The 14,626-nt window shown below is 44.2% G+C and overlaps 1 protein-coding gene across 1 annotated transcript in view; it reads left to right on the top strand.

The window, feature by feature from the left end:
• The window catches only part of FANCM (FA complementation group M), a 58,798-nt gene that overhangs the window by 8,843 nt on the left and 35,329 nt on the right, over window positions 1-14,626 (top strand). The window contains exons 4-13 of the mRNA XM_038756000.1: window positions 559-717; window positions 1,604-1,735; window positions 3,836-3,968; window positions 4,485-4,616; window positions 5,924-6,010; window positions 6,487-6,671; window positions 8,743-8,949; window positions 9,828-10,035; window positions 11,521-11,678; window positions 12,908-13,063. Coding sequence (XP_038611928.1) covers window positions 559-717; window positions 1,604-1,735; window positions 3,836-3,968; window positions 4,485-4,616; window positions 5,924-6,010; window positions 6,487-6,671; window positions 8,743-8,949; window positions 9,828-10,035; window positions 11,521-11,678; window positions 12,908-13,063 — 1,557 coding nt within the window. The remainder of the gene's footprint in view (window positions 1-558; window positions 718-1,603; window positions 1,736-3,835; window positions 3,969-4,484; window positions 4,617-5,923; window positions 6,011-6,486; window positions 6,672-8,742; window positions 8,950-9,827; window positions 10,036-11,520; window positions 11,679-12,907; window positions 13,064-14,626) is intronic.

Below are 14,626 nucleotides of genomic sequence, written 5' to 3'. Positions count from 1 at the left end.
CTAGCTTGCTACGAGAAAATGGGATTGATTTTTCTCTCCAAAATCAGCTGTAGAAATGTTTTTCCTACCCACATCAGCGAGTCGTCTTAAAAACAGTAACTCAACCTCTGCTCAACCCACTCTCCCAGACTCTCACTTTTGAAATATCAGTTGAGATATAAGGCCTCAAATTTGGCAGCTCAACCCAGTTTGGGGCCAGAACAGAGCCAAAACCCAGGCCAGTCGAAGTTGAGCAGTAGCCGAGGTGAGGATTTTCTTCCCCAGGTATTCAAGCATGTTTATCGGGTGCTCGCTGTGTGCAGAGCACTGTACTAAGCGCTTGGGAAGTGCAAGTCGGCAACATATAGAGATGGTCCCTGCCCAACAATGGGTGCACAGGCTCAATATCTTCCCTACATCGCCAGGGAAACCCACCTCCGGCCTGTTCCGTCAGAGGCCCGAGAGAGAAAGGGAGGGAGAGGAGAGAGGGACGTCTGTTGCTCTTACTGTGGCAGCTTGATGTCCGGTAGTGAGGTGAATCACCAAACCTGCGCTTTCTCACTCGATTTCTTTCTTCAGGCCGTCCAGCAGGTTGTTTCCAACCTCCTGATCGGACAGATAGAGCTCCGTTCTGAAGACTCCCCGGATATCATCCCTTACTCCCACGAGCGACGGGTCGAAAAACTCGTGGTGCCGCTTGGTGAAGACCTAGCAGCAATCCAGGATGCTTATATCCAGGTAAGATGTTTCCTTGGGAGGATTCGGTTCCCCGAGCTGGATGGGTAATTTGAAAATTGTTCCGCAGCTCTTCTAGGATGGAATCTGTGTCGTCTCTGTACTCCCCAGCCGATTTTTGTTTTGATTTTTGTCCGGCGCGAGGCAACCTTGGGAGCTCTCCGAATACGCGTGGGTTATGTCGGTGACCGATGGGACCCGATTCGATAATATGGGGAGGTGTGGAGTTGAGGCAATTATGGGATTAAGTTTTGGGAATGACGCCGGCCAGTCAGGAGTCGACCAAGAGTGGCTTATCCCAAAATGACGACGGTCACTCGAAACCCGCTGAAATTTTGAAATCTTTCTATAGAGAGAAATGTCGATGTATTATATTCTCCCATCTCCCTTGCTTCTGGGCACTCTGATTTCTCTACTCAAGTCAGTCAATAAGAAATAGCCTCACGTTCTTTCAAAGTCTGTGGACCCTCATCTCTAGAGAGGTGACTAGGAACCGATAAGGAGGCTCTGTAGAGAAGTGGTACGGGGCTGGCAGGGGAATAAGAGGGGGCAGAGCTGGGCTCTGGGAGGTGGGGCCTGGAGCCAGGGGGCCGGGCCCAGCTGGGCCGTGTTCATTCATTCATTCAGCCGTATTTATTGAGCGCTTCCTCTGTGCAGAGCACTGGACTAAGCGCTTGGGAAGGACAAATCGGCAACATATAGAGACGGTCCCTACCCAACAACGGGCTCCCGAAGGTACGAAAACTTCAGAGTCCATGGGTGGGGTGTTAGGTAGGTTGCTTCTGAAGCCTGGAAAGACGATAATAATAATGATGATGGTATTTGTTAAGCGCTTACTCCGCGCTGAGTTCCGTGACGTGAGTGTGACTTCCCTCTTTCTCACCTGCAGGTATTAGAAGCGTTTGCCAGTCCCCTGATTCGAATGAACATCTTGATGCGGCGAGACATCCCCAATCTCACCAAGTATCAGATCATTCTAGCCAGAGATCAATTTAGGAAAAACCCCTCCCCACAAATGGTCGTAAGTATTTGGTTTAATTTTATTTTTGGTGTTGAAGCTTGTTTTCCCCCTCTTTCGTTCCTTCCCCGGTGAACCCAGCCCCCCACCCAGGTCATTTCCAGCCCTTGGGAATTCACCGATTCCCACCCTCCGCTCTTTGGTCTCTTCATTTATTCAGCTGTACGTTCAATTATCTTGACTATTGGTAAAGATCTTTATGCCACTCCATTTTTAGGGCATATATTCTTTCTCCTTGTGGACGGGAAGCATGTCACTCGTTCGTTTTGTACTTCCCAAATACTTGGCTCAGTGCACCGCTTGCTCTAAGAAGGTGCTCAGTAAATTGTACTGCTCAGACTACTAGAATAGAAGGAATTTCTGCAATCCTGAATAAATGAAATGATCATTTTAAGCTTTGTAATCATTTAATAATAATAATAATAATAATGATGGCATTTGTTAAGCGCTTCCTATGTGCAAAGCACTGCTCTAAGCGCTGGGGGGATACAAGGTGATCAGGTTATCCCACATGGGGCTCACAGTCTTAATCCCCATTTTACAGATGAGGGAACTGAGGCTCAGAGAAGTTAAGTGACTTGCCCAAGGTCACACAGCAGACATGTGGCGGAGCTGGGACTCGAACCCATGACCTCTGACTCCCAAGCCCGGCTCTTTCCACTGAACCACGCTCTCATTTTTCACCCCAAGGCCCTTTTTGGCAGTCCAAATATATTGGTCTGGGGATTTTTTTTTTTAACAGATGTATCTTGGTAGAGGTGTAGAGGTCTTTGTGGGTGCTGTAGGGCTGTACTGTAGATGGAGTTCATTCACTCATTTTAACAGCCTGTTCTCAAGTGGTTTGCTGGCCAACCACTCCACATTTTCCCTCTGACTTGGAGAAGGGGATGGTTTCCTCAAGTGACCTTCCTGCTAGATATGCGCGAGCCTGTGGTTAATTTATTTCTGTTAATGTCCGTCTCGCCCTCTAGACTGTAAGTTCGTTGCGCGTAGGGAACGTGTTCGCCAACCGTTATGTCATATGTTCCCAAGCACTTAGTACAGTGCTCTGCGCACCGTAAGCGCTCAACAAATGCAACTGATTGATTGGTCTCTGCTTTATGAAAGGCAGAGGCAGGGCGGGGGGCTAAAAGAGGGTACAGGCCCTGAGAAAAGTTGTAAAGAGAGAGGTGAAGGGGTGGTGGTGGGGGGGACTGGGAAAGTCAGCAGGAAGGAGAGAGGCCCGTTGCGCTCCTTTTCCATCTCTTGCCATCCTTCTGATCCGATCCCAGCTGTCTGCCGGCGGCGGACAGCTGACGGCAGCCTCAGCTGCCTGGCGGAGCCAGTCGCAAATATATATCGTGCGTCCACTGCGCGTTGAGCACTCTACCAACACCTGGGAGGCTACAGAAGAGTTAGAAACCCTGACCCCTGCCCTCAAGGAGCTTACAGTCCTGGAGGGGAGAAGTCGACGTATCTCCAGCGCCGTTGGAAACAGATCCGTGGCTCCTCCGGTCCGGTCGAGCATGACACGCCCTCGAATCTGTCCTGGAGAAGGATCCGAGAGTTTGTTTTTTTTTCCAGAAGGTCGGAATAGACAAAATGCTTCAAAGCGTAGGAATTCAATCCAGAAGGATTGCCTTAACTAAAGACAGAAAAATTGAGGAGCTGGTGATTATTCAGTCACATTTATTGAGCGCTTACTATGTGCAGAGCACTGTACTAAGCACTTGGAAAAGTACCATACAACAGTAAAGTGAGTCAGTCCCTGCCCACAACGAACTCACAGTCTAGAGGTAATCTTACCTTAAAAATTTAAATGCCAAGAATTCACTTCTGAAGAAGTAGAGTACCGCTTGTGGTTTTGTTGAAAAAAGGGTGGAGATTTTTTCCCACTTGTGACCCACTTAAAATTTCAGTTCCTTAATGAAGCTATTTTTTGACTACCAAAAATAGCTACGACTGTCTCCGTAGCCTAATTCCTAAGTTCTGGGGAGGCAGATCCTCTGTGAAGCGATTCTTTCTGGTACAAGCAAACGTTTGGCTGACTGTTGCCGTGACAACCTCATCGTGCATCGTTAATCCTATCTCATCTTTGAAATGACTGCTGTGAACTTTTTTCAGGGGATTCAGCAAGGCATCGTCGAAGGGCAGCTTGCTCTCTGTATTAGCTTATATCATGGTTTTGAGCTACTGCAGCAAATGGGACTGAGGTCATTCTACATGTTCCTGCGTGGAATTATGGATGGAACTAAAGGTAAAGAAGCAAACTGTTGTTATTGGGTTTTAAAAGACAATTCTTGGAATGCTTTGGCTTAGTTTAAAAAAATGTTCTTCCTTGAATAATTTTAGACAAAATATTTTGATGATGAAAATCTTAAAATTTCATAATTTTGAAACGACTGATCACATGGTTTCATAATTAAGTTTTTCTGGAAAAAAGGACTTTGGCAAAATTAAAAAATTGGAATGTATTGCTATTAATGTTCCCCCCCGCCCCCCAGCCCCCAGACTGTAAGCTTGTTGTGGGCAAGAAACGTGCTTGCCAACTCTGTTATACTGTATTCTCCCAAGCTCTTAGTACAGTGCTCTGCCCCCGGTAAGCACTTTATCGATACAGATTGAAGGATTGATTGATTGAAAGCAATTGTCATTATTGATCATTTCCGTATTTAAAGCTTTCCAAAACTTTGGTTGTCAAAATTTAACAAATAATTAGACTAAAAAAACCCAATTCAGGCCTTAAATGGGAAATCTCTCCTTGATTTTAAAGGCTTGGCTCGTGCAAGAAATGAACTTGGGCGGAATGAGAACTTCATGAAGCTGTACAGACACCTGGAGAGCATGTTCCCAGACAGTGGGACACATTCAGGAAGTAGTACCGGCATTAGCGCCACACGGATAGGTCTGTGGACATCATTGAAATTGGATCTGTGTCCGTCATGGGCTTTCTTTCGCCTCGGTCGTGTTCCAGTAGCGCCCATTTGCGTATTTATGGATGTAGTTACTTAGCAACGCGCTTGTTAAATACTTGAAGCTTTTGTGTAGTGTGTTCAGCAGTTTTCAGAACTGAACCACAAAAGGCTGACTGAAACGTAAGCTTCAAGTTGGCTTGGGAATTTTGACAACCAGGACTTTCATCTGTAGATGCACACTGGAAGGAGGTTCTGTGTTTTCCCTGTTGAAGGGTGAGAAGCACAGTAGATTCTCAGTGACTGTCAGCTGCAGACAGCAGGGAATGGCATAGTCGGGCAAGAAAAGGATAAAGGGAGGCGACCTTTATCAGCACCCAACCCACCCCTTTCGTTTCTTCAGAGATCCTCCAGTTCCAGTTTCCAAGACCAACATTATTGAAAGAACTACTCTCTGCCCGTACCTGGAAGAGAACGGTTCTGGACCCTTATATTTTTAAGGAAGAGGGGGTTCGGGATGGCGGGAAGAGGAAGAGATGCAGTGCGGATAGGAGCTATTGGGAACGTAATCTGAGATTCCCCAGAAAGCCCGGAGAGGGAGTGAGGATGTGGGGGGGACAGCTGTGGCTTCTGCCATCATTGGCTTGTTTCCCAGTGGAGGGTTGGGTGGCCCACCCTGAGGAAATAAGGAAAAAATGGAAGTCCAGATGGATGGGTGGTTGGAGGGATGAAAGGGAAGGAGAAAAGATGACTTGGCCACAGCTGCCGCTCTTGCAAAACCCTGGGGATTTTTTTTATGGTATTTGTTAAGCACTTACTACGTGCCAGGCAGTGTACTAAGCGCTGGGCTATTGGTTGGAACCGGAGGACCCCAAAGGGCCGAGCAGAAAGTAGCTGCTGCCACAGCAGATTGTGGATGGCGTTGCTGGAAGACTGAGGGAGGAAATGACTGAGAGCAAGAGCAGAGTCTACCTGTCAGTCACTGCTGCCAACCAGTGGGAAAGCCGGCTGTGACTGTTGGATTTGGAGGACCGGTGTTGGGGAAATAGCGTTTTGTGGAATTTTTTCAACACCTGTTTCTTCTACAAGGGTTATTTCCACTGCAATCAAAATACCCCTTTCTTTGCAATCGTTTTTTTCAAGCAACTTAGTTTTATGTGCACTGCCTAGGGCTAGTTCGATTGAAGACTTGAAAGCTCCATTTGAAGAGGAGATTGGCCGAGGGGGAGAAAGTAGAAAATACCCAGAGTGTTCAGAAATGTAGAGATGCTTTTGATCTTTGTTGTTTGCTTTGTTGCAGGACATGAAGATCGAAAGGTTTTCTATAGCCACCCCAAATTAAAAAAATTAGAAGAAGTTGTAGTGGAACACTTCAGGACGTGGAAAGGTGGGTTATTGAACCTCATCAGGGCAAGAGAGATTTCATGTTGGTGTGCGCTGACAACCTAGCTCAAATCTTCTTGACAACAGTATTGTCTGGGCAGAAGGAAATTTACACTTTAATCTATTTCAAATATTGAGCCACTGTCATGTGGGCTTGAAAATGAGAGTGCTTTTCTGTTACTCTCTCTTCCATTATTTAAATTTACTTTTCCTGCTGTTGCTTTTTTATCCAACAAAAAATCCCTAATTTATGCTTTTCCAAGTTTTCATCTCATGCCCTTAAAATCTACATCTTTCTTCTGAAATGTTACTCTCTTAGAAACATTATTTCTCTGAGGCTCTATTTACTAATTTACCTAATTCTTTTTTCTTAATTAGCATCTTTGTTCTCGAAAGGAAAACTATGGAACAAAGCATTACTTTAATCCCTTAATGACATTCAGCGTGCCGTAGGCTTTAAAAATGTTTTGTATTGAACAGATCAAAGGGTATCCGAAAGCAATTGTGACGGTACCAGGGTTATGATCTTCTCCTCGTTTCGAGACAGCGTCCAAGAAATCGCAGACATGCTTCATCAGCACCACCCTATTATCAGAGCCATGACGTTTGTCGGGCAAGGTTCAGGGAAGAACGTGAAGGGTTTCACCCAGAAGGAGCAACTTGAGGTAATCGCCAGTCTTTCCTATAATAGAGATGTACCGGCATTGCCCCCTTATTTCCTATTCTTGTTGCATCATTATTCAGTTACTAAATGGGGTTCCTGTCAAAGATTGTCCTTAAAAGTTACACATATTTTTAAAGGTAAAATTACAGTACTTCTCATTCAAAGCTCTCTTGGAAAAGTCATTTTTTTTTTTTTAAAAAAGGTAGAGACTTCAGAACATTTTCTTTGCTCAAAGTATGTTGCGTGGACCTTGATTAAATGTATTTTTTTTTTCCATTTTGGGGAAGCTCTGGGCAATTTTTTTACATGGAAATGTGACTTATACCTTCTTTCCAAATGATGGGGTTTTAAGACCCAGAGAATTAGAAGTGGCTCAACAACCCCTGGGTCAGTAGGTGAACCGACTCTCCTAGAGTTTGTCTAGTGAACCAACAGCTGTGATTTTGGGGAGCCGGCATAGGTGGCTACTCCAAAGGGCAGAGGGAGTGATGTCTCTCCCCAGTGATCTGCTGAGCTGGGTTCCCAACCCTGCCTTTATCCCAGGCCCCTGACAAAAGGTGGGAGTTTTCAAACGGCTGAAAGACCCAAGGCTGTCTTGGCTATTAGCTCTCTGAAGCATACCCCTTCTATTGGCTGGCTTACCCTATGATTTAAGCACTTCTTTATCTAAAATGGCCATTTTTCCTCTATCTTCTTGTTAGGTCTTTCTCCCCCACTAAGACTGACAGTTCCTTGAGGGCAGAGATCATTCTGTCATGTGCTTTCCAAGCTCTCAGTATATAGTGCTGGGTATTTAGTAGGTGCTCAGTAAAGATCCTCCTTCCCCTCCCCACAGCACCTGTATATATGTTTGTACAGATTTATTACTCTATGTATTTTACTTGTAATAATAATAATAATAATAATGACATTTATTAAGTGCTTACTATGTGCAGAGCACTGTTCTAAGCACTGGGGAGGTACAAGGTGATCAGGTTGTCCCACGGGGGGCTCACAGTCGTAATCCCCATTTTACAGATGAGGTAACTGAGGCACAGAGAAGTTAAGTGACTTGCCCAAAGTCACACAGCTGACAATTGGCGGAGCTGGGATTTGAACCCATGACCTCTGACTCCAAAGCCCGGGCTCTTTCCATGGAGCCACGCTGCTTCTCTATTTACTATTTACATATTTACTATTCTATTTTATTTTGTTAATATGTTTTGTTTTGTTGTCTGTCTGTTTTGTTGGGTAGGGACCATCTCTATTTGTTGCCAACTTGTACTTCCCAAGCGCTCAGTACAGTGCTCTGCACACAGTAAGCACTCAATAAATACGATTGAATGAATGAATAAAGATGATTTGATTTGATTGCTAGCCACTTCACCCAACTTGGTTTGTCTGCTCTATTTTCAGTCATTTTCTTTATTCCATTATCCGAGTTCTTGGTTAGAGTGGTTAATATGTTCATGCCCAGATCAACCAATCATTCATTCATTCATTCATTGTCATGTTTATTGAGCGCTTACTGTGGGCAGAGCACTGTATTAAGCATTTGGGAAATACAGTTCAGCAACAGAGACAATCCCTGCCCACAACAGGCTCACAGTCTAGAAGGGGGGAGACAGACATCAAAACAAGTAAGCAGGCATCAGTAGCATCATTATAAATAGAGATATAGATATGTACACATCATTAACCAAAAATAAGTAGAATTATAATTATAAATACGTACATATATATACACCAATTGTATTTATCGAATGCTTACTGTCTGCAGAGCAGTCTGCTAACCGCTTAGCCCTGTTCTAGTTCATTATTGTCCTTTCGAGAGCATCATTTCTTTCATTCCCTGACCCCCTGTTTCCTGTTTTCCTCCCACCCCACTCCCCCCGAAACCAGCTCATTCTCCAGCTCCCACCTACCCAGCTTTTGCCTCAGTGTCTTGGGAGAAACGCATCGGCAGAAACCTGTTGTAATTTTGGAAGCTGTATGACATAAATAAGCATACCCCATCAGGATTGGGCCCATCAAGAAATGAGCTCTCTAGAAAACTTGATGTCTTTTGTCTTTTGGAATAATCCTCACTTTAGGTAGTGAGACAGTTTCGCGATGGGGGATATAACACACTGGTCTCGACGTGTGTCGGTGAAGAAGGTTTGGATATTGGAGAAGTTGATCTTATAGTCTGTTTTGATGCCCAAAAGAGTCCAATTCGCCTCGTGCAACGAATGGGAAGAACCGGCCGCAAACGTCAAGGCAGGATTGTGGTAATTCTGTCAGAAGGAAGAGAAGAACGGGTAAGTGCTGTATCTGAGGCGTGTAGTTCAAGTGGACAAACCTCTTGTGCCTCACCCTGATTTTTTTTCTGAAGGGGGGCAAAAAAAGAGAGGGGAAGGGAGGGAGGGAGGGAGAGAGTCATTTTGCTGAGAAAAGAATATGCTGTTTTTCTACCCCACTGTGAAATTAAATTGTCATTTCCCTATCAGATAAAACTAAGCTCACTGACCTTCCAACCCCCAGAGAGTCAGGCAGCCCGATTCACTTAATATCATGACTTGATTTCTAACTGTATCTTTTGCAAATCAAAGATACTTCAGCGATAATCAGACTAAACCATTTCCATATATATATATATATATACTTTGAAATTACTGCATTTGCAATTCAAAGAGGTTTAAACATATAATGAAACAAAAATTTTGGTGTGTGCTTCACATTTAAAATAGAAGAGGGGGCATGAAAAGAATTAATGGTTAATTTGTACCCCTTGAATTAATAAGTATTTCAAGGATCTTTCCCTACTAAGATCCAGTAATATTCAATAACCTCTTCTTACGTTTAGATCGTAAGACCATTTGGCAGGTTTTTTTATTTCTTTAAAAGGCTGGTTGCTTTGACCATTTATTACGATTGTATGTTTCCTTAGGGTATTCTATCCTTAGTTTCCAGGAGTAACTAGAGGACCTAAATTGAAATTTCAGGTTGAAGAAAACTCAATTAACCCCAGATTACATCATGTTAGAAACTTAAATGACCAATCAGTGGTCTCAAACCATAAGAGCAACTTGGTTAATGACAAAGAATTGCTTCTATTTGGGCAAAGTCATAAAGTAAATGCCGCAGTAGATTTTTATTATAGAAAATTCTGAAATGAGCATATTCATCTCTTTTTCAGATGTATAATCAAAGTCAGGCAAACAGAAAAAGTATTTATAAAGCGATCGCAGGAAATAGCAAGGCCCTTCATTTTTACCAAGGAAGCCCGCGTATGGTTCCCGATGGAATCAACCCTAAACTGCACAAAATGTTCATCACTCCTGAAACACCAGAGTCAGCAAAGCCTTCCAGAACTCTGCCGCGAAAGTCATCACTGTCTTCCTGTGGTAATTAGTGATTTTTTTTTTTTCCTAAAGAATGTGTTTTGTTGTTTCTGTTTTTACTGCTCTGATGGGACTGCAGGTGGGACCTCCAGAAGGAGCAGTTGTAAAAGGCACACACCGAGGCTGAGAGGAGGCTCGTTTTCCAGATCCTGTCATACGTTCCTGGAATGCCGGGCTCACTTGTCATCTGCTGGAATCAGCCAGTGGCGAGGGAGCCCCGGGGAGGAGGAAAGTTAAATACACCTTTGCACTTGGATTTAATAGTAATAATAACAATGATGGTATACGTTAAGCGCTTACTATGTGCCGAGCACTGTCCTAAGCACAGGGGGAGATGCAAGAAGATACAAGGTTATCAGGTTGTCCCACTTGGGGCTCACAGTCTTGATCCCCACTTTACAGATGAGGTAACTGAGGCACAGAGAAGGAAAGTGACTTGCCAAAGGTCACCCAGTGATAAGTGGCGCAGCCGGGATTAGAACCCACGACCTCTGACCCTCAAGCCCCTGCTCTTGCCACTAAGCCACGTTTGATCCCTGTATTCACCCCCACCATCAGTCCCACAGCACTTATGTATATATCTGTAATTACATTATTTCTGTAATTGTCTGTCTCCCCCTGTAGACTCTAACTTTGTTGCGTGTAGGGAACATGTTTGCCAACTCCGTTATTTTATACTATCCCAAGCGCTTAGTACAGTGCCCTGAACACAGTGAGCACTCAATAAATATGATTGATTACTACCAGGGCTTCCAGGACAGAATGAGAAGTGGGAGTAGTGGTTTATATCTCCATTACCAGTAATCCCATCTACAAACAAATCTTCACTAGAGTGAGATAGGGAAGCAGTGTAGCCTAGTGAAAAGAGCCCGGATCTGGGCGTCGGAAGATCTGGGTTCTAATTCCTGTTCAGCCACTTGCCCGCTGAATGACTTTAGGCAAGTCACTTAATTTCTCGGGGCCTCAGGTTTTCTCAACTGTAAAATGGGGATTCAAATACCTGTCCTAACTTCTACTTAGTCTGTGATCCCCATGTCCTACTTGATTGATTTGTATCTTTCCCAGTGCTTAGAACAGTGCTTGACTCATAGGAATCTCTTAACAGATACCATTAAAAAAAAAAACCAAAAAAAATTCGGCCACAGAGACGTAGGAAGGAGCACGGCCTAGTGGCTGGAGTCTGGGCCTGGGACTCAGAAGGTCTTGCGTTCTAATCCTGGCTCTGGCACTTGTCTGCTGTGTGACCTTGGGCAAGTCACTTCACTTCTCTAGGCCTCAGTTACCTCATCTGTAAAATGGGGATTAAGACTGTGAGCCCCATGTGGGACAACCTCATTACCTTGTATCTCCCCCAGTGTTTAGAACCGTGCTTGGCACATAGTAAGTGCTTAACAAATACCATCGTCATTATTATTATTATTACACTACTTGCTTTGCTCCCCCTGATTTGCTGTGTAATCTTTCTTTTTCTATTTTTGCCTCCTCCAGGAGGCAAGCAGAGAAATTTAAAGGAAGGCTGGTGCCTTTCAGAAGAAGAATTTGAAATATGGAACCAGCGTTATAGATTAAAAGAAAGTGATCAAATACAAGAAATCATCTTCCCCCAGGGCCGGTTTGCATCTTTGCAAGATGAGAAAGAAATACCAGTGAGTTTGGCTTTTCTGCGCAGGTTTCTTTTCAGTGGTTCTGCTACTCTGCAAGGACATCTGACATTTTAAACATCTTGTTACCCTGGTGGAATTCAAGAAGTATAGGGTTAGACGTTGTAGAGAGGCAGGACCTGCTTCTAATCCCGGCTCCTCCGCTTGTCCGCTGTGTGTCCTTGGGCAAGTCGCTTAATTTCTCTGTGCCTCAGTTACCTCATGAGCCCTATGTGGGACAGGGGCTGTGTCCAACCGATTATCTTGTTCCTATCTCAGTGCTTTGTACGGTGCCTGGCACATAGTAAGCACTTAACAGATACTACAATTATTATTATTATTAGGTGTTGTATGCCAGGAGAAGAGCAAATAAAGACTGGTAAACCAGCATCAGGAAACAATCGTTTCATGATGGGTTTTGATAAATATGATCAATAATCTGATGCCGGGGGTCAGAAATTGCTGAGGAAATAACTACCTCTGCTCCTTTCACAAGAATGATGACTATAAAAGCCCAGTGAGTGTGGATAAAGGGGAAGCTGGGATTTCTGTTTACCAGATTTCACAGTTCAGGCACCACTGAAGCTAGAAGGTGCTAGTTTAAATACCAACACAGCGGGAACTCAAGGTAGAAAACTAAGACTTCAGTCTAAGCTCCTCATGTGTCTGTACCCTGTCGAACTCTTCCAAGCGCTCAGTACAGTGCTCTGCATGTGGTAAGCACTCAGTGAATATGACTGATTGATTGTCCCAAGGTCTCGTGCAGGTAGAAACATCATTAGGTTCAAGAAAGGTCTAGATGCATTAGGGGATGATAGATTCATCATCAGTTACTACAGGGAAGTTAGGGACGTCGGAAACCTCAGGAAGGATTTAAGTAGATTTATGATTTATAAGCATTTGGTGGGAATGCTTGGGGATGTGAGAGAAGATGTGCTTGATCCTCCAAATGCCTTTTTAGGGCCAGTAAGTCAACAGTATTGATTGACCGCTCTTTTTTTTTTCTTTTTTAATGGCATTTGCTAAGCGCTTACTAGGTGCTAGGCACTGTTCTAAGCCCTGGGGTAGATACAAGGTAATCAGGCAGTAAGTGGTCAACAAATGTGATTGATAGATTGATGTATGAAGATAACTGTAAGGATTTAAATTGTTTGGAATGCTTTGTCGGGTACCTGACCCTCGAGTCGGCCTTTTCAGTTTCCTGATGAAATGACAGCGTTTGTCTTTTATCCTAGCAACAGAACCCAAGAGCCGGCACCCGTGAACTGTCTCTCTTTGAGTGGAGAGTCTGGCAGAATCGGCCCTTTCCCACTCATCTAGTCGATCATTCAGAGCGTTGCTACCACTTCATAAGCATCATGGAAACGATCGAACTGATGAGACACGAAGAGGTGAGAGTTAGAAATTTATTTCTAAAATGTGGAATGTCTGTCGTGAGGGCCCTGCACTCATTGCTGTTCCATTTAGCTGGGGGTCATGAACGGACAGGTAAACTATGCACCTCCAAGCTATTAAATGCCTGATTTATATCCTCCGGCAAATGACAGTTTAGAGCGTCCATCGTGCTTGAGGTGTGTGGAGTGTTTTGGGTTTTTTTTAAAGTTACTATTGACTCTGCTTTATTTTCTTTTTTAAAAAAATTAAGGAAAGTGACTGGAATAGAGGTTTCATATTTGGTATTAGTGTGATGGTTTTTCAGTACCCCATTTCTTATTTTTTTTGGAAATCGCTTCCTTCTTTAATAATGTTTACAGTTTAGACTGTGAGCCCACTGTTGGGTAGGGACTGTCTCTATATGTTGCCAACTTGTACTTCCCAAGCACTTAGTACAGTGCTCTGCACACAGTAAGCGCTCAATAAATACGATTGATTGATTGACTGATCATGACCGAAAGGCTTTTCTTAGGACAATATGAGGAAGCTCTATGTATGCTTTCCACCAAGTGTGGAACTCAGTTTTTTTCCCTTCCCAGGATCATTTATCCACAATGAAGTTGGTCTGTGGTTGTTGCCATGACTACATTATCGTCATGCCTTGTCAGCCTGACTCTAGGTAGCTTAGCTATCTGTGGGATCTTACTTTGAGCGAGCAGAATTACATATTGTACAACCGTGTTGTAGTTCATCTTTTTCTGCCTCGTTTTTTCATTTCAGAGCTCAGCATCCATTTTTTTCTTCTCATTTTTGCTGTGCTTTGCTTTGTTGTCCTGGTATTGATTTTGTGGGTCATTTATCGTTCGCCAGTTGGCCAGCATTTCCTCCCTTGCCCATTAAGTATCGTCCCCTCTCTTCCATTTTGTCCTCTCCCCGCTTTGTCAGACGGATTCCTTTGGGAAAGGGGACCTGTACCACCCCCATGTCCTTTTCCTGCTCCCACGATGCTCCTTGACCTTGAGGTGGTGTAATGCCCTTCCCTGGGTGGATCCCACTTAATAATAATAATAATTGTGGTGTTTAAGCGCCTTGTTCCAGGCACTGTACTAAGCACTGGGGTGGATACAGTCCCTGTCCCATGTGGGGCTCACCATCGCAATCCTCATTTTACAGATAAGGTAACTGAGGCACTGAGAAGTGAAGTGGCTTGCCTAAGATCACTCAGCAGACAGGTGGTGGAGCCGGGATTAGAACCCATGACCTTCTGATTCCCAGGCCCGGGCTCTGTCCACTACGCCATGCTGCTTCTTGCCTTTTGGGGAGAAAGGAAATGACTGCCACCCTCCCCGCTCCGGGTCACTTTAGGAAACTCACCCAGAGAGAAACCTTGACAAATCATTTATGGGATCACACCTTCAACTGCAAGTGTTAAAACGGCCGCTGTTTTTCAGTGACAGGCGGTCAACCAATCAATGCTCTTTATTGAGCGCTTACTGCCTTCAGGGCACAGACAGTATCTGTGACTCCTTTTGTTTCACTACCTATGAGCAGTTTGATTTGGCCTAAGCTTGGACTTCCTT

This window comes from Tachyglossus aculeatus, chromosome 14 (genome assembly GCF_015852505.1).
Source record: "Tachyglossus aculeatus isolate mTacAcu1 chromosome 14, mTacAcu1.pri, whole genome shotgun sequence".
NCBI lineage: Eukaryota > Metazoa > Chordata > Mammalia > Monotremata > Tachyglossidae > Tachyglossus > Tachyglossus aculeatus.
Note: the sequence above shows the minus strand (reverse complement) of the source record. Positions and strands in the feature narration are given on the sequence as shown.